Here is a 20,147-nt window from a genome sequence, read left to right on the forward strand (position 1 = left end):
TATTATTATTATTATTATTATTATTATTATTATTATTATTATTATTATTATTATTATTATTATTATTATTATTATTATTATTATTATTAGAATTATTATTATTATTATTAGAATTATTAAACCTAAAAGTTCCTTAATTAATATCTACTATTATTATTAGAAAGCTTATTAGGAAAATAATAAAAAATATTTTAAAATATAAAAATATAATAGAATTAATAATAATTTTAATTATAAACTTATTATTTTTCTTAATATTATAAGAAAGAAACTATAATAAAACAAAAACTTATATAAAGTATACTAAAATATAAAATATAATTTAATAATAAAATAATAAATCAAAAATATAAATAATAAAATATAAATAATAAAATATAAATAATAAAATATAAATAATAAAATATAAATAAAATATAAATAATAAAATATAAATAATAAAATATAAATAATAAAATATAAATAATAAAATATAAATAATAAAATATAAATAATATATAGTATATAAAAGCTTAATTAATTAAATATTTAGAAAGAATTATTCTCTAGAATTGCAAAAAAACTAGTTTTTTTATTTAATTTCTATAAGTTATATATAAAAGGCTATAGTTTTTATTATATTACTAAAACTTTAAAACTATTAAAATAATATAATTTTTAGAGAATATAGCCTGCTATATTATATTTAATTCCTTATTTATTTATACTTATTCTCTAAATACTAAAAATAATAGAAAAATTCTATTTAGAGTCCAAAATAATAAAATAATTAGAATCTTTTTCTATTAGCTAATCTAATTTCTCTTTAATATACCTAAAATAAGACCTATTACTTTTAAATAATCTTATTTTATATTCCCGAACTTGCTTAAAGGTAATCCGAACCTATTTAGTTATATTCTTATACCAAATCTAATATAGTTTTCTATATTAATTAGTATTTGCCTTTAATTATTACTTAATTTCTATTTTTATTACTAGATATTAAAGAGGCTTATTATAATAAATTATATTATAAATTATACTAATATATTTTAAATAAATAGCTTCTTTGAATTTCGTATTATTTATAGTATTCTTAAATTAATCTTTAATAAGAGAAGAAAGCTCTAGATAAGGGGCTTTAATAATCTTATAAAAGACTTTATTTTTATATATTTTATTCTTAATAATAACTAGACTTATTAGAATTATAGTAAAAGGCCTATTAAATAGCAAATTATTATTAAGCTATTCTTTAGTTTCTATATTATTCGAGAATTATTACTTGCCTATAATTTCAGACTTATAGATTATTTAGCTAAAGGTATTTATTTATCTAGTTAAATAAACTATATTTAAAGACTTTTCTCTTATTACTTTTAGTAAATACTTGCCTATTTCCTTAGCTATTTCCGGTTTAAAATTATTAGAAATAAAAGAGTAATTAATATTCTTAAAGAACTTTTTACTAAAAGTAGTAGTCTTTTTATAGTTTATAAGAAAAATATAACTAATATTTCAATACTTTTTACTAAGATAGAATTTGCTATTTAAAGCTTTAGTAATAACTAGATCTTTAATATTACCTTTATACTAATTATAATTAATATTTCTAGAAATATAATATCTGGCTAGCTAAGAATAAATAACTAGATAAATAGAATATTTATTTAATATCTTATAAAATCCGAGTTATATTAATAGATCTACTATTAAGAATTAAGAAGCTAAGGTAAAATAGCTATTACCTAGATCTCTATATTTTATTATATTATTCTTTTAAAGATAGAATTATAGTATTTCTATTTCCTATATTAAGAGCTTTTAAATATTAAGCTTTTTAATTTACTTTAGGTAATTCTTTTTATAAATATAACTATTTATATCTAGGTTAGTAATATTAGACTTAGAAACAGGAATTATAATATTAAATTAGAGCTATAGATTTGAGCAAAATTAATTAGAAATATAATACTTATATCTATATTCTTTAATTTCTTAGATTTTAAAAAAGAAATCCTATATTTTCTTATTTATTCAAGTAATAGAAATATACTTCTTATTTTTAGTAATTTTATAGATCTTAGTAATTAGCTTTAGAATATTCTTAATAATATAAATGTCTCTTATATTAATAGAGAGAATATTAGTAAGCTATTAAATATATGAGTTATAAAGAGCTTTAAGAAATCTACTAGTAATCCTATAATATTCTTATTTATAAATAGATCTTAAAATACTATTATATATTTCCTTAAAAATATACTTATCCTATTAAATAAGTATTAACTTCTATTTAACTAGTATTTTATAAATATACTAGTTAACTTTAATTTCCCTAAACTTAATATTTCTAGTTTTCTATTTCTTAATTCTGGATATAAATATAAGAGTCTTTTTAAATAATATCTTTTCTTTTAAAATAAAGGATTTCTCTTTACTTATTTCTTCTTTATTTTCCTCTATTTTACTAGCCTTATACTTAGACTAATACTTAGATTTCTATTATTTTTTAGAAGTTTTAGGCTTAGCTTACTTTCTATTCTTATTAAATTCTTCTTATCTAGTTATACTAGTTCTACTAGTCTTACTAGTAGAATTATTACTAGGCTATATCGAATTAACTCTATTCTTATTAGCTAGATCTAATTAAGTTAAAGCTAAAATTATAATAAAGGTCTATTCTTTAGACTTATTTTAAAAAGTAAAAAAGGCTTATTATTATAAATTCCCTTAATTAGAATTCCGGAAGTATTAAAAGTATATTATCTAGCCTTGAAATTATTAGCTAATAGTAATTCAAAACTCAATTCTCTATATTCCAAAATAGTTTTAATATATTTAAATACCTTACTAATATCTGATTTAGTAAATATACTAGTATTCTAATACTTCTTATTCTTAATATATTCCAAAATAGCTTTATTAATTAACTAAATAGCTTTATATATTAAAGCTTTTATTTTAAAGAAAAAATATAACTTCTTATAAATGTTTTTACTAAGATTATTATAGATATTATTAATATATTAGCCAAAAGCTTTATTATATAGTATAATTCTATTCTAAACCTTAATTTCTAGACTATTTACTATAGTCTTAATCTTATTAAGCTTTTTTTATCTGCCTTTAGAAATATCTTTAATAATATTCTCGAATTCCCTATTATTAACTTAGTAGTTCTTTAGCTTCTTTTTAGTTAATTCTAGTCTAGTTCCGTTTCTAATAATGGTTTTTTATTTTAAGAGCTTATTATATATACTACTTAGTTTATCTAGGATATTTATATTAAATTCAGTAATTATAGTTATTTTTTCTAATATTAGTAAGCTTTCTATAATTATCTAAGTTCTCTTAATACTCTGAATTTTAATATTATTAATTTATAGGCTTTTAATAATACTATAGTTTATAAGAACTAGCTATTATATTTTTACTAGTTTAAGGAATTTATTCTTTAGTTATTTTATTATTCTTAAAGAGGTTATAAAGATATTATTAGTATAATAATTATAAGTTATAAAATTAAAAGTTCTCGAGATTATAAGAATTTCTTTTAAATATTTTCTAAAATAAAGAATAAATTAGAATAAACTTAAATTATATAAAATATTATATATATTTAAGTTTTTTCTTTCTTTCTAGTAAGAAAATAAAGCTAAAATAGTAATATATATAATAGAGAAAATAGATATAATAATTAGATATATTTAAAGTAATATAATTATAAATTAGAAATAATTATAAAAAGTAAAATATAGAATTAGGCTTTTATTATAAAAAAGAATATAAATATATATACCTAAGGAAATATAATCTAGAAAATAATTAAAGCAAATTAAACTAAATAGTAATAATAAGGAAATAAAAAAGTAATATAATAGAAATATAAATATAATAGTAATATTTAAAGTATTAGAATATAAAAAACATAACGAAAATTTTATAATATAAATATATTTTAATTTTTTATTTATTTAAAGATATTTCTATTAACTTAAAGAATAGTATAAAAAAAGAGAAATAATATAGGAAATATATAAAAAATAAAGTATATAAATATACTAAAGATATTAGGAAAATATAAAATAAGTATTAATAGAAAAGAAATCAAAATACTAGAATTAAGAAATAATTTAAAATAAGATATTACTTTTTCTTAAACTAATTTATATCTTTTTTAAAAGCTAATTATATTTATTTAGTATTTATTAAAGTCGATTTTATATAGTATAAAATTACTTAGTTAATTAGAACTTTAAAATAATATTTATATTTATAAAAGTAATATTAAAGACTTTAGAAATTATAGAAAAAAGAATTATAAAATAATATAAATAAGATTTATAATATTATTATTAAGTTTGAAATATTTAATATTAAAATTAATATAAAATTAAAGATACTTTCTTAATTATTTAGATAATATTTAATAATAAAAATTAGTAAATTATACTAGCTTTTTAAAGAAGTAATTAGTTTCTAGTAATAAAATAATATCTTAATTAGAAAATAGGTTCTATATAAGAAAAGTTCTCTTTATATAAAAATAAAAATATATAATATACTAATTAAACTTTAATATATATTTTAAATATAGCTATAATTATATAAGAGAAAAGATAAGTTCCTTAATATAAAATAAACTAGATATAAAATAGGCTTCAAATAAATAGATCTAGTTTATTTAATATCTAAAAAATTCCCAGAATTATATATTATTAAGTATTTTTAGAAATAATTATTAGGTTTAATAATATTTTTCTTTTTTCTTATAAGGCTTCTAGTTTAGCTATTTTATCTATATATAATCTTTATTTAGGAAGTTTATTTAAATATTATAAGTAAACTTATAATAGTAGTTTAAATTAAAATCAAGATTTATAACTATTATAATTAAGCTTTAGATTAATATAAACTATAAAAATAGCTAACTAAAAAGATAAATAAAGCTCCTAAAAGATTTTCTATTTAGTAAGAAGTATATAAAAGGCCCTTTTTTTCTTTTTTTTTTCTTTTTTATATATAATTACTATCTATATTATAAGAACTTTCTAGAAAGTATTATAGTTCGGAATTAAGAGTTTATAAAATAATCTCTCGACTCTCTATTTATTTTTATATTAATAGAAATACTTTATATTTAATTCCTAAGATCTAGTAATAAAATCTTATATTAAGAATATTATCTAATAATAATAATTAGATAATAGTAAGAAATAAGTAATAATAAAGTTTATTTAATTTCCAGAATAGTAATCTAATAATAATGGTTAGAAGAAAAAAATAAAAAAATATATAAAGAATTAAAAATAATAAGTTTTATTTTAGGTTAAAAAAGTTTCTATTATTAGATACTTTCTTTTAGTTCTTTATAAAAAAGATATATTTTACTTATAATATTTTATAATTACTTTTTTTTCTAGTTCTATATCTATTTTAAAATATTTATTTATAAGTATATATTTATTATTAACTTTATTTTTAGAGAAATACTAGAATCTATTTCTTTTAATAAATTATTTAAGTTAATTCCCGGTATATATTCTTTAAAATATAATACTATTAAGCTCTTTTAGTATATTATATTCTTTTAGTTAATTTATATATCTTATTTTATATAGGCTAAACTAGTAATATAATAGCTTTATATTCTTTAACTTATTTTAATTTATTAATTTAATATTATATATAAGAACTAGATTCTTTTCAGAAATAGGCTTTAAATAAATCTAGTAAATAGTATTAAATTACTTTTTTCTTTCTTAATATCTTCTATTCTTCTTTATTCTAGCTTCTTTAATATCTTTATCTCTTATTTATATTTACTTTATATATATTTCTAGAAATATTTCTCTATTATAAACTTTATTTTATTTAAGTATTCTTTAGATTAGAAAGTATATTTCTATAGATAATATAGCTTCTCTATTATAAACTATATAAAAGAAAGTAAATCTAATTAGTTTATATATAATAACTCGGTTAATAAATAGAATATATAATAATAAATTAATCTAAGGCTTCTTTTTATTTATTATAAATCTTATAAATACTTAAATAATTAGTTAATATCCTCTTTTAATTATATTATTTCCTTTAGAATTATAGGCCAAAATAATAATTTTATTAATTCCTAGTTTATTAAGTTCTTGAATTACTATTTCTTTAAATTCTAATTTACTATTTATCTTAAGCTATCTAAATAAATTATATTTATAAATAATTTCTTTCTAAATAAACTTAGTAATTTTCTTACTAGTTAGATTCTTTAAAGATCTAGTTTTAACTTATCCTAAAAAGTTATCTCTAGTAATAACTAATAAATTATATTTTTTATAGTCTAGTAATTTAACTATATTAATCCCAAAATAATAAAAAAGAAATATAGCTTTTATTAAATATAAAGCTTTTTCTTATTTATTTTTTTGCTTTTATACTAATATACTTTTATATATAGTTATAGTAATCTTCCTAATAATAGTAATTAGTTATTAAATAAAAAGTATTCTTCTTTCTAATATATCTAATTTTATTATATAGCTTTTTAATAATAATTTCTCTTTGCTTTTAATTATTAATAATAAGTTAAGATAAATATATTTTAGATATAATTCTTTATAATAATAAATCTCTTATATTATAATTTAAAGCTTTTCTATTTAATTTTCGAAACTCGGTTTTAGATATTTCTTCTAGTCTAGAAAATATTATAAGATATTATATAATATTTTAATATTATTCAAAATAGCTATTATCTAAGAAATCTAATAAAATAGTCGAGTTATTAAATAAAGTATAAGAGTTAGTATTATTATTTACTATTTTACTAGAAGTTATATATAAAAGGCTATAGCCTTTATTATATAATTTCCGGATATTATTATTTTTTAATATTATTAATTTACTTCTAAATATAATAAGGCTTTAATTATTAATCTCTAGTAACTAGATACTACTATTTAAATATTTAGTAAAGGTTTTAGAAATCTAATTCCTTAAAATAATATTATATAACTAAGCTAGAACTATTTCTTTTAATTAAACTTTCTATTTAATAAATACTATTCTAATAGTATTAAGTTCTATTACTAACTATTTATTAATATTCTTATTATCTTTAATATTACTTTTTTACTATAGGTATTTTAATAATCTATTAGTAATAATATATTTGGTTTCTTTAATATACTTTATTTTAAAATCAAATAGCTAAATTCATATTAACTAGTAAATAACTAGAACTTCAGGAAGATCTATAGTTATTTTACTTAGCTATATAATAAGTATATTAGTATCTAGTTTAAGAATAAAATAAATTTCATATAGCTAGAATTATATTTTCTATAAATATTTTATTAGCCCTTAATATTTTCTCTTAGTAATATTATATCTCTATTTAATATTATTTTAGATTCTAAACTTATATTATATAGCTTTCTTTTTCTTTTTATTATTATATTAATTAAGAGTTCTGCCTTATTTATTTAGGCTAGTATTTATTACTAATATAATTATTTCCTAATTTTCTAATAAATTATAATATAACTTATAAAGTATTAGAATAATAATAAGCTTTTCTTATAGAATTTATATAACTTGTACTTATTTATTACTCTAATTCTATATTATATCTTTTCTTATTAAATAGTAAATAGGTTTGGTAATAATTATAAAGCCTTTAATTCAAAAATAATAATAAATAATAATTCTAATAAATGTCTTATTTTTAATTATATTCTTATAATATTCTTATTTTAAGATCTTAGTAATTCCTGAATTTAAAGGGCTTCTTTTAAATACTTTATAAATAAAGCTAATAATAATTATATTATTATAATAGAACCATAATTTTTCTCTAATATTAGCTTTAGTTTATTTAATTTTATTTAAGGTTATATTCAGGTTTTAAAGACATTTAAATATAAAATACTAAATACTAGATAAAATAAGCTATCTATTATAATCTATATAAGGTCTCTTAACTCTAATATTATTAATAAATAATATAATAATTTTAGGAAATAGATTTTCTAGAATAGTTATAATAATTTATATAAACTATATAATAGAATTAGTAGCTCCCCAAAATAATATAGTTATTTTAATAGTTCTAGAAATATTATAAATATAATTAAATCTCTATTATAAGTATCTAGTATAAGTTAATTATATCCGAAAAAGAAATTAATTAGAGAGATATAAATATATCTAATAAATTTCTTTAAGATCTTATTAGTAAATAAAAGTAAGTTAGTATTTTATAGAATTACTAAATTTATCTTTATAATAGTATTAATTAGTCTATTATATTTCTTAAGAATTCTATAATCTAGGTATTTTAATAATATTTTTATTACTATTAGTATTAGAACTTTAGGATATAGGAAATTCTTTTCTTATTAGGCCTTATATTTAATAGGCTTAATTAGAATAAATAAACTAATATTCTAATAGACTTTTCCTATTTCTTTCTAATTAAATATAATTATATCTTTTTAATTAATTCTTAATTCTTAAAATATAACTAGTTTCTTTTTCCAGAGCTAGTTACTAATATCTAATTATTTAAAACATTTCGAAATAAGTTATAAACCTTTTAGAATAGTTAATATTTTTAATAAAAGGTAATTCTTATACTTTCTAGTATATTTATATAAGTATTCTCTTGTTTTAAATCTTTTAAACTAGTTTAAATATTTACTAGAGCCTTCTCTAGTTCTATTATTAGTATTTACTAATTAAACTTTCTTATCTTTTATTTTATATATTCCTGTAACTAGAAATAGACTATAATTATTATTCTTTTTTTTTTAAGAACTATAGCTATTTTCTCTAGTACTTTTTTTATTTAATCTCTAGAGTTTATAATCTTTCTATTTAGCTTCTTCTTATTTAGGTATAAAGAGTATCTTTTTATCTAGTATTCTAATATATCTTTCTTAAGCTCTTATATATTCCAGAATTTTTTCTAGTCTTAGGTTTTATATTTTATGGCTTCGGGAATATATTTCTTTATTATTAGGAAATACTATTTTATCTCTTTTTTTTAGAAATATCTTTGCTTAATATTCTTTTTACTTCTTTTTTTATTAAATCCGGAACCATTCTTAATAATACTTTAATTAGAGCCTTTTCTATTTTAGTTTTCTCAAAAATATTATTAATTTCCTAAATTCCTAAACCTAAAATAAAAGAATTAGTAAGAAATTCTAGTATTTTTCTATTTTCCCTAATATTATTATTAGTTATAATACTAGGCTCTATTTTTCCTTTTTATCTTTAGTTTCTTATTCTATATTACTTAATTCCTTAATTTTAGAAGCTTAATATTCTTAAACTATTACTTTTTTCTACTTTTTAATATTCTTTAAAAGTGAAATAATTATAATAATACAAGTATTCTAGTTATTTTTAGAATTCGTAAACCTTTTATTTTATAAACTATTACTTTTATATATAATATTTATCTTTATTTTTACTAAGAATAATTAATTAAATAGAATTTTTAGAGTTTCTTTAATTAGGAAAATTATATTTTTATATTCTATTCCGTTTATAATTTCAGTTCTAAGCTTTATTATTTCCGTAAATTCGAATTCTATTTTAGTAATAGTAAATATTTAATAATCTATAGTATTATATATTACTTTACTAATATTTCTAGAGATCTTTTCGAGAAAAATATTAATTTTAGCTCTAGTATTAATTATTTCTTTATATTTAATACTTCCTTAAGGTTCTTAAAATATAAATTAGAGATATAGAAATTATATAATATATTTATAAGCTAGTAATATCCGAATATTAATACTATTATCTTTATATTAAATAATTCTATTAGTATTAGATATTTAAGCTAGTATTTCTAATTCTTTAAATATTCTATTAATTATATAAGCTATAGCTACTAGATTTATAAATTTCCTAATATATTTAATTATATTTAATATAATAGTATTTCCTATTTATAAGATAGTAAGATAAGAAGTATTATTCTTAATCTATTAGTTCTAAAATATAATAGCTAGATCTGGCATTTTTAAAATATTAATAAATATTCTTATTTTCTTTTAAGTTTTTAAAAATAGAATAGTTATTTTCTTTAATAGCCTTATTAGAATATTATTAACTTTAGAAGTCCTATACTTATTATAATTAAGAATATATTAAGTTCCTAATTCGTTCTATTTATTTCTAGAAATATTAATATATATATATTTTTAGTTAGATTATTCTTTTATTTATTACTTCTTAAAGTAATATTCTTCTAGCCTCTTATATAAAATAGCTTTTCTTTTATTCTAGCTCGTTTTTAGAAAACCTTTTTAGCTATTTTTACTTCCTTTCTTTTTCTTTTTAATAAGAAATCTATTATATTATTAATAGAAATACTATTTATAATTAAATCTTAATACTATTTATTAATTCTAGAACCTAAAGTATTAATAATTCTAATATAATTTCTTCTAAAATAAAGCGGCTATTTAGATTCCCTAGATATAACTTACTTACTTCTATATATAAAGCCCGGTTAGCTAGTTCTCTTTTCTTTTTCTTATTTAGTAAATTAGATATTTATTATTAATTTCTAGATATTTTTAGATCGAGTATTTAAATTATAATTAAATTCTTTTTTTCGGATTTAGGAAATAATTTAGTTAAACTACTAATACTTACTAATAAGAAAAAAGGAAATACTTTCTTATTTAGGCTTAAATAGCCCTTTATACTATTTTCTATTAAATTAGTAAATATATCTATAATTTATAAACTCTTTTATTAGTAAGTAATAGAATTAAGAAATATAAATATATTTTGAATTAATATTATTATTCTTATTTTTACTATAATACTTATAGTAAATTTATTCTTTTAGTTCTAGGTTTATATTATAGGCTATATTAACTTAAATAATATTTTCTAATTATATTTAAGATTAATTTCTTCTAAAATATAATTATCTAGACTTTTTATTTATTCTAGCTTAATTACTATAGCTATTATAGTATTTCCTATAACCTCTATTATAACTTCTAGTATATTTTTCCTAAAACCCCGAATTATACTTACTAGGCTATTAATACTATTATACTAGCTATAATTAATTAGGTTATATAAGTAAATTATAAATATTTTCCCGAATTATAATAGCGGCTATATTAAGTTATCTCTATAGATTCTTTTAAGTTATAGTAATAATAGATAGTTTTTCTAGATTTCTTACTAGTTAGTTAATATTATCTTTTTTAGGTTTACTACTTTTAATAGGTTTTATATAATTAGCTATAAGTTAGATTCTTTTCTTATTTATATCTATAATAGCTTTAGGAATTATAATAAAAGAAATTAGTAAAAAATAATTATTTTCTAGTTTAGAAACTATATTATAAATTACTATATCTAAATATTCTTATTTAAGTCTAGATATATCTAGATTATTAATAATATTAAAATAGTATTTCTTCTTTTTATATTAATAGAATATTACTACTTTCTTATATATTTTATTATATTTATAAATAAAAATATTTATAGGCTCGAAATTTGTATTCTTAAGAATATAATTTTTTATTAGAATAAATAATTTCCTTATAAATTCTCGGTATTAAATAATTTCATTTATTTCTTTCTTCTTTAATAACTTTTTTAATATTCTATTAAATATATTAATATAAGACTTAAAAAAGATTCCTTTATTCTAGGCTTATATAATAATTTAATTAAAAAAGTTATAGCTAATTCTAAGTATTTTCTAGTTATATTCTCGAAATTCTTTTAGTAAGGCTTTAAAGAACTTAATTTCCTAATAATTTCCTGGATTATTAATATAATACTCTAGTATAGCCTTAATCTAATTCTTATAAATAAGAGAAATATAATAGTTCTTATATATATTTATATATTATTTCAAGAATATAAAGATATTATTTCCCTAAAACTATAGTATTTCAAAAGCTCTTATAAATAATAGGTTTAAATCTAATACTAGTATATATTTATTTTCGGTTATATTAATCTTAATAATTTCCTTTATAATTAATTATAAAGTTTCTATATTTAAGACTTCTACTAATAAGGTTTCTAAAAGACTAACTTTCTATTTAAATATATTTTTTTAATTTAGGAACCGGAATTTGGGAAAGACTAGTTAATAATAATAGATATAATTAAGGTTCGAGTTTTAATATTAGTAAAATAATAAAATAATAGCTTTTATAATCTTATTTCTATTACTTATATTTTCTTTCCTATTTTATTAGCTTAATACCTATAATATTTCTCTTTAATTTTATTAAACTAGATATATTTAATAATATTATTAAAAGTAATAATAAAAATAATAAATATAATTTTACTAATTTCTTTAACTTTTTTAAATTCTTTTCTTTTTCTAGAAGCTTTCCTAAATTATCTATATAATTTCTTATTTCCGATTTCTTTTTAATTCTTATTTCTAATTTCTATTTATTATTTTATTTAAAATTAAGAATATTTTTTCTGGATTTAAAAGTAAATTTTTTTACTAAAACTAAAACTATTTCTATTCTAGTCTTTACTATAACTAAAAATAATATATAAATTAATAATATAACTTTATTTCCAAATACTAAAGTCTATTTCTAACTAAGGTCTAATTTATATTATTTTAGTATAATATTTCTTATTTTATTTCTTTTATTTCTTTTTCTTCTATAATTAGCCTCTATTTCTATTACTCCTATATACTATACTAGTAACTATATCTTATAGCTAACCCGTCTCTAAGTTACTAGATATATTAGAAATTAATATAAGATACTAAAATTAATACTTATATATTCTTAATATTTTAGCTTTAGGCTTAAAATATTATAATAGCCCTTTTCTCTCTAAACTTACTAAGCTAATAATTTGCCTTATAAATATTTCTTAGAACTTTATAAAAGTATTACTTTAATTATAAAGTTTTAATCTTTCCTATATTACTTATTATAAAATATATAAGAGGGAAACTATAATAAAATAAAAACCTATATAAAGTATACTAGAGTATAAAACGTAACTTAATAGTAAAATAATAAGATTAAAAGTATAAATAGTAAAGTATAAATAGTATATAATATATAAAAGCTTAATTAATTAAATACTAAGAAAGAATTATTTTCTAGAACTATAAAAAAAACTAGCTTTCTTATATAATTTCCGCAAGTTATATATAAAAGGCCAATGCTTTTACTATATAACTAAAACCTTAAAACCGCTAAAATAATATAATTTTTAAAGAATATAACTTGTTATACTATAGTATTTAAAAGTATTTAATACTTATTAAGCTATATAAGTTTATATTAAGCCTTTAGAGTACTTTTAATAAATATAAAAGCTTATAGGAAATAAGGAAAGCTATAGAGAAATTAAAGTAAAACTTTATAAAATATTTAATAACTTTTATAAAATAATACCTTAATATTTCTAATACTTTATACTTTTATTTTTATATATATTACTTTATTAAAATTAAGGTTTCTTTTTTATAAAGTATTATTAAACTTTTATATATATATATATAACCTATAAAGAAATAGCTAAAATGAAGCTATTATAATTAATATAAATACTAGTATTTATTTTTATTTTTACTATAATATCTCTTTTAAATTAATATTTCTATAAGGTAAGAATTTCTATTATTTTTGATTCTCATTATTAAATTCTAAATATCTTAATATAAAATAATATAATTTTATTTAAAATACTCTGGTTTTATTTTTAATTATTTATAATTACTTCTTATATATTTGCTTCTAAATAACTTATATAGAAATTAATTAATTATATTTTAATTATTATTTATTTAATTATTATAATCTTAAGATATGCTTTTTCTATACCTTAATAATATTCTCGTGGCTTAAAATTAGAGGAAGATATAAAGAAAACGAGTTTAATCAATTTGTAATAATTCTTTTGGATTTATATTAAAAAGGAGGAAAGTTTCGTGCAAGAGAGTCAGGTGATCTGTGAAGGTGCGAAATATTGCGTGGCTATATTTGCTGTTTTCTATTTTTAAAGCCTCGGGTCTTAATATATAAACCAATAAAGTTGGATTATTACTAAGCGATTAGTCAACTTCTCTGAATGCATATTAAATCATGCATTTGTTCGGAGAATACGGAGATAACATTGCGTGTATTTACGAAAGGGTTTATTTTTTGCTACTGTGCTGTATAAGAATGTGTATTCTGTTGCCAAACTATCAGCGACAAAATCAAATCATTGCTCAATCGCGTATGAATGTCGAATAGTCTAGATAGGCAGTTATGGCCTATAACAGCTGGCCAGCGATCGGCCAGTTTTGTGTACTCGCAGCGATGGAGAACTATGGATACCACCGCTACGAGGCTGCCGTTCAGTTGACTCGATATGAGCGCAGCCTAGATTCAACCTTCATACCAACTCAACAAATAACTTCGCGTACATGCCGATTCGGCGACTGGTACTGGTAAGGGCAAGGCTGGGTATCGCAAGATCCAGTTTTGCGGAGAAGACGCGACGGCTTGTAATATTTTTTGGTAGATACATGTTGTATCGACAAATTGAACAGTACTGAGCTCGCAAAGGCCATCAATTCCATGTTTCGCTGGTACCAAAATGCGGCCAAATGCTACGTCTATCTATCGGATGTTTGGGCAAGGAAACGGAAAGCAAGCGATCGGTTCTCCGAGTATACTTGGGAATCGGCTTTTGGGGGAAGCAGATGGTTTATATGCGGTTGGACCCTTCAAGAGCTTCTTGCCCCTAGGTCGGCCGAGTTCTTCTCCCAAGAAGGCAAGCGACTAGGTAACAAAAGGGCTCTAGAATGACAAGTCCACGAGAGAACTGGAATTGTAGTTTTAGCGCTTCAAGGAACCCTTCTGTCTCAGTTTGGAGTCGATGAGCGTTTATTATAGGCAGAAAACCGCCAGACTACGTATGAAGAAGACGGGGCGTACTTGCTTCTAGGCATATTTAATGTCTATATACCGCTGATCTATGGCGAAGGTAAGGAGCACGCGTTACAGAGGCTCCGGGAGGAGATCGACAAACCTTTAAAGGGTAAGCGTAGAACTTTGCTCTGATATCCTGCATAGTTATCGAAGCAAGCACTAACCAGTAGCTTAGGAATCGATCGTCTTCCATCTGCTGCCGACGTACCGTTCAATTTATATAATAAATAATACGCACCTACCTGCCTTCCCGCCACCCGAGTCGACCTGCTATAGGAGATATATAACTGGGCTGATGGGTATGATAAGCGGTGCCTCTTCTAGCTAAATGGCTTAGCCGGCAGAGGAAAGTCAACAATTGCGCTTACTATCGCCCGTAAATACTTTGATTAAAAGCGCCTAGGGGCGAGCTTCTTCTTCTCAAGAGGTGGTAGAGATATTGGCAATGCTAGCAAGTTCTTTACGAGTTTTGCTGTATAGCTTGCGCGCAATGTACCACAAATCGAACGACTTATCTCCGATGCTATTATAAAGCAGAATGATATTACAAGCCAGTCTCTCCGCAACCAGTGGCACCAGCTCGTCCTCTGTCCGTTATCAAGGCTGGACAGCATCTCATCTCCGTCCTCGTATGTGCTTATAGTCGATGCTCTTGATAAGTGCGATGGCGAGGGCGATATTCGCATAATTCTACAACTCTTAACTGAAGCTCGAATGTTAAAGACAGTCCGGCTTCGGGTCTTTCTAACGAGCAGACCTGAAATTCCAATCCGACAAGGCATGTATCGTATCCCGCAATCCGAACACCAGGACTTCGTACTCCAAAATATCCCGTCGACGATTATTAACTATGACATCTCTATATTCCTAGAACACAATCTGAGGCAGGCTCTTGGACAGCTGGTAGACTCCAGAACTCTGCATATTAACCTTTGTGCCACTTGGTCTGCCACGCCCTTCATTTCGGGAGCTTCACCACAATATCCTACAGATCTTGTCAGTTACGATCTGATTTCCCCGCTTTTATTCCTCTCAGATAGGTGTAGAACGTACAGGTTTAATAACACCAGGGGGTTTAATTCGAGGACCACCTTGGTACAAGAGTAGTTCGGTTTCGAGATCGCGCTGAAGAGGATATCAGCATCTGAACAGCCTTGGGAATACGGCAAGGTGCTTCACCGGTAAACCATGTCTAACATTGAGGGAAGAGGTACTCTGGCTGCTCGGCGCGGGCCAAGGTCTTTGGGGCCTTTTTCCAACCATGTTTCTTGTTTGAATCCGATTATTGGGATGGGAGATTCGAATATTTTCCAAGGATGTAGGCGGTAGTTGATGTGATGTTCAGTACAGCTACTGAGCAGATTGTAAAGTGCGGTGTAAGAGCAAAGGATCAAGTTAAACATCCAGGCAGCTAAACTGCTGGCTTCGAGGAATGGAGCCACGGGAGTGACCATGAGACAGTAGCCAGAAAGTGCTAGAATAATTGATAGTAACTTGAAGTTTCTATACGGTGTATATTTCATATTGGGCTCATATGCATACACGCATGGATACCCAAGTCCACCCGATTCGCTCTCAACAGGAGCACGCAACACGGTCAGACGCCACTGTACAGCGACCACAGCCTTGTACGAAATCTGCCTGGCCATCAACCGTGAGGTATTCTTTGGGCACTGATGCTTCGAAATAGGATCACGATATAAACCCTGGCCGAACTGCAGCCTCATTTTTGACATTTCTGACCAGAAGCTGATGCGCATTTAGTTTTCTTTCGAATTTTGTGCGGAGTTCTCTATCTTTTAAATCATTCATCGACTTTATAACATCAAGAAATGATCCTAGATTGAATGATGTCTTCTGATAACATATCTATTCCAGCACCTGCGGCCAAGTTTCCACCTTACTGTCTATCAAGCGACGAGGCTGAGCGAGCATCACCGACCATCTTGCGGAAGCCCGATCAAGGCTTGTTGGGATATTCTATGTCTAGTGAGAATTTTTTAGAGAAAGGTTACCTAAAGAGGTCGATTTCCAGTTTTCGATCTGTCCTCTGTGGGTGGTGGCTTTTTTTCGTAGAGAATCTGCTCTTCCCATTCCAGAAAGGATCTGCATGGTATAAAGAGTATATGACAATGAGAGAAGATGAGAAAGCACATATTCGAGCTCTATACTCGCGATGTAAAGAGAACCCCAGTAGGCGAAGAGGAGCCCCACTTGATACAGAGTCAATACTCACAATTTTTTAGTCTGCGACTACCCACCAGGATGGCCACAGTTAGCAGCCTTCCTGCACAGCGACGACGATTTTGCTATATTCAGGCGATTTGGATTGACACACTGCCGGGTTCTTGTCCAGCTCCAAGCCGAGATTCAACTTCTCGAAAAGAAGCTTGCGGAAATAGATCAAGCTGATGCTATGGCTGGATCATCAAATGCTTGGAGACTCCTAACAGCGGAATATGAATATGGATGGGATCCTGCCCAGAGAAATCTCTTGAAAGAATTGCAGGAGAAGTTGCTCACGTATGGTAAGATAGTCCCGTTAGACGTCTTGATTATCGGGTGTTTAAAAGTGCTGAAATACGACGCAGACACCTTGCTATTAAACGATCGAAAGCTCAGAGAGTTGGGCCAGCCTTCTAAAAAAGATTATCGAAGTGTATTACATTGGATTATAGGCTCTAAGCCGGTCGGCAAAGGTCAATATGACTGGATTTTCCGTGCTAATGATTTTGTCACGCTTTGCAAGATCGACCCTTTTGAACAATCAATCCTCTCCTCATATTTCAGGGTGTGCTTGGCCTCCTACAATTTGGAATTATTGCTGAAATATACACAGAATCTGTTTCGAAGTCAGACTCACGAAGATTATAATGCAACTGTCGATCCCTTTTCCAAGACGAGAGAGTCCGCAGTCGCCAAATTGCTTATTGTCTTCTTTACCGTTGGAATTTTAATCATTCCTATCTTTCTCCTTCTGTGGATACCATTAACTCGAGCTTGGATATCTGTAACAGTCCTGCTTTCTGTGTTAACTTTCTCTACGCTTATATCCCTGTTAACAAAGGCTACTGGAAACGAAGTGTTGGTTGGCACTGCTGCGTAAGTCTTTCTCTGACTCTCTGGTGGCACATACTGATGATTGGAATAGGTACTGTGCTGTCTTGGCCTCATTTTTGGGTAATGCCCAGTCGAACTCGCGATGAAAACTCGGTATGGCGGGTAGAGAGAGAGAGAGATAGATTGATTGATTGATTGATTGATTCATTCATTCATACGCGGTTCCAGCCGTCCCTTTGGACAGCTATGCCGGAATGGCCCAGCTTTGGCACCAGTTGCCGAACTGCACCTCACTTCACCACACCCGTGTCACTCCTCTACTGAGCGGTCTGGCTTCCATCTACGCACATATACATATCCGTTGACAGAAGTGCTTTGTCTGTGACTTTGGTATGCTCTGACTCGGCCACTAACTGTCCTCCTGTGTCTGTGCTCCCTAGATACCTTCTGGGATACGGCCACAATGAAGCTATGTTGCAACTCCGCTGGCCACGGTAACCGTGATCCCATGACCACCTGGTCCTCACAGGGGAAAACCTTCCCAATAATGTTCTCTCTCGTCCAAATCGCCCCTTCCATGCCCCTGCTCCCTATCCAAAAGATCTTGGATCCTCTGAAACGTGTATGGTTGTGTATGCCCTGCTGGGTCAACTGTGCCTGCTCCGTATTCTGTGATACTGTTTCATTGAGGTTGAAGAATCGGTCGGATCGGACTGCAGGCGCAGGAGGCGGTGACGCTTCCCTAGATCCCCAGAATTTCGTGTACTCTGAGTATGTTTTGTTGTACTGTGGATTATGTTACTTCATCTGAGATCCTGGTGGTCTGATCGAGGCTGTATTGAGGTAGGAAAACCCTGAAAAGTTGCTGCCGGCTTGCGAGAACGCTTTACTATAGCCACCTTCCTCCTTTATTGATAACTGCCCGTGACCGCTCCCCAGTATAGCCCCATCTGCCACTATGATCAGAGCCGTGTGTGAACTGTCAGGCCCTAAGGACGATCCGAGATTCGAGTCACAGTCGCTTTCGAGGTTGCCGTCGCAACTCGCAAATCCATCGTCTTACTGGCCACGCTGTTACCTTGAGCATGATGGGTTGGCAGCCGCAGGATTCGAACCTACCAGCACACTCTGGTCACGATACCGAAGCTGATCCGAGAGCCGGCATACCGATTGGGGAAGAGGCCGGACAATCGAAAGGTTTACCATCCTTTCCTGGATACATGTTTAATAACCGAGTCGGGTTCTTCGTTCACGTTCAATACGAGACCATCTAGGAGACTCAGAAACGATTGTCAATAGGACCCAAAGGCTATGGAGTGTCAAAACTGCCTGGCTTTGGGCTCAGCAGCGAGGGGCCGGACAGACTGGCTATTGCTAGATATTTCGGCTGCCTAGAGGATCGAAATACTTCGTATATGGGGTCTCGCGGCTATCAGCCCTCGCATATCCAATGCCATCCATATGAAGAGATATATCCATGTTATCCGATAACGATAGGGGTATCTGGCAACCTCAGTTGATTCGACTGGCATAATATTATTCGAAGACATTATAAAATCAAAGATACATGTACTTGTCGATGAAACGGCTCTGTAGAAACTTTCTGGACTTAGTATATAAGATTGAATAAACTAATATAGTAGAGTACTTTTAACTCTCTTGCGTTTATTTCCTATAGTATTAACTCAGACTACTGAATAGTGACTTGAACCATTTGTGGTTGTAGTAGCTGTTAGGCAGAAATAGTACAAAGTGGCATACAGATTCCAAAATATTCGAAGCCGATCTTGGCTACTGTAAGTGATTAATGGCTGTTAACTGCTGACCGCAAAACTCTTCAGCCATAGTAGGGCTATAGAGGCAGCAATGCTTTTCCTAAAAGCAGTAGGCCCTTTGTAGAAGAGCAGTTATAGCTGAGAGCCGTTTCTGTAGTCCGGTCATTAATTTCTTCTAGACAAAAGCCTATCTTGCCTCTTAAGTAAAACATTGAGGAAAATGCTTGTAAACTAAGTAAATTACTATATTGCTTATATTACCAGAGATTCTAGTTATAAAAACATTATTAAGGTATCGAAAATTCGTATATAGTATAGTAAGATCAAGTTTAAAAACAATTAAATCATAATTAATAAACCC

General features: G+C 25.1%; 3 protein-coding genes across 3 annotated transcripts; 2 read left to right on the forward strand and 1 right to left on the reverse strand.

Moving 5' to 3' along the window:
* Positions 1-15,509: 15,509 nt before the first annotated feature.
* K444DRAFT_496797 (uncharacterized protein) lies at positions 15,510-15,833 on the forward strand (the record flags this gene model as incomplete). Its single annotated transcript, XM_024873287.1, has 1 exon — positions 15,510-15,833. A coding segment is annotated over one exon (324 nt), but the record flags the coding sequence as incomplete, so codon positions are not given.
* Positions 15,834-16,126: 293 nt separating this feature from the next.
* K444DRAFT_629153 (uncharacterized protein) lies at positions 16,127-16,687 on the reverse strand (the record flags this gene model as incomplete). The annotated part of the gene is made up of 1 exon (XM_024883015.1): positions 16,127-16,687. The coding sequence occupies one exon, from the start codon at positions 16,685-16,687 to the stop codon at positions 16,127-16,129; it is 561 nt and encodes a 186-aa protein (XP_024737568.1).
* A 114-nt stretch (positions 16,688-16,801) lies between these two features.
* Positions 16,802-18,299, forward strand: K444DRAFT_721015 (uncharacterized protein; the record flags this gene model as incomplete). Its single annotated transcript, XM_024888504.1, has 5 exons — positions 16,802-17,144; positions 17,198-17,479; positions 17,543-17,742; positions 17,791-18,053; positions 18,103-18,299. The coding sequence occupies 5 exons, from the start codon at positions 16,802-16,804 to the stop codon at positions 18,155-18,157; spliced, it is 1,143 nt and encodes a 380-aa protein (XP_024737569.1). The 3' UTR covers positions 18,158-18,299.
* Positions 18,300-20,147: the final 1,848 nt, after the last annotated feature.

Source organism: Hyaloscypha bicolor (assembly GCF_002865645.1).
Source record: "Hyaloscypha bicolor E unplaced genomic scaffold K444scaffold_58, whole genome shotgun sequence".
Classification (NCBI taxonomy): Eukaryota; Fungi; Ascomycota; class Leotiomycetes; order Helotiales; family Hyaloscyphaceae; genus Hyaloscypha; species Hyaloscypha bicolor.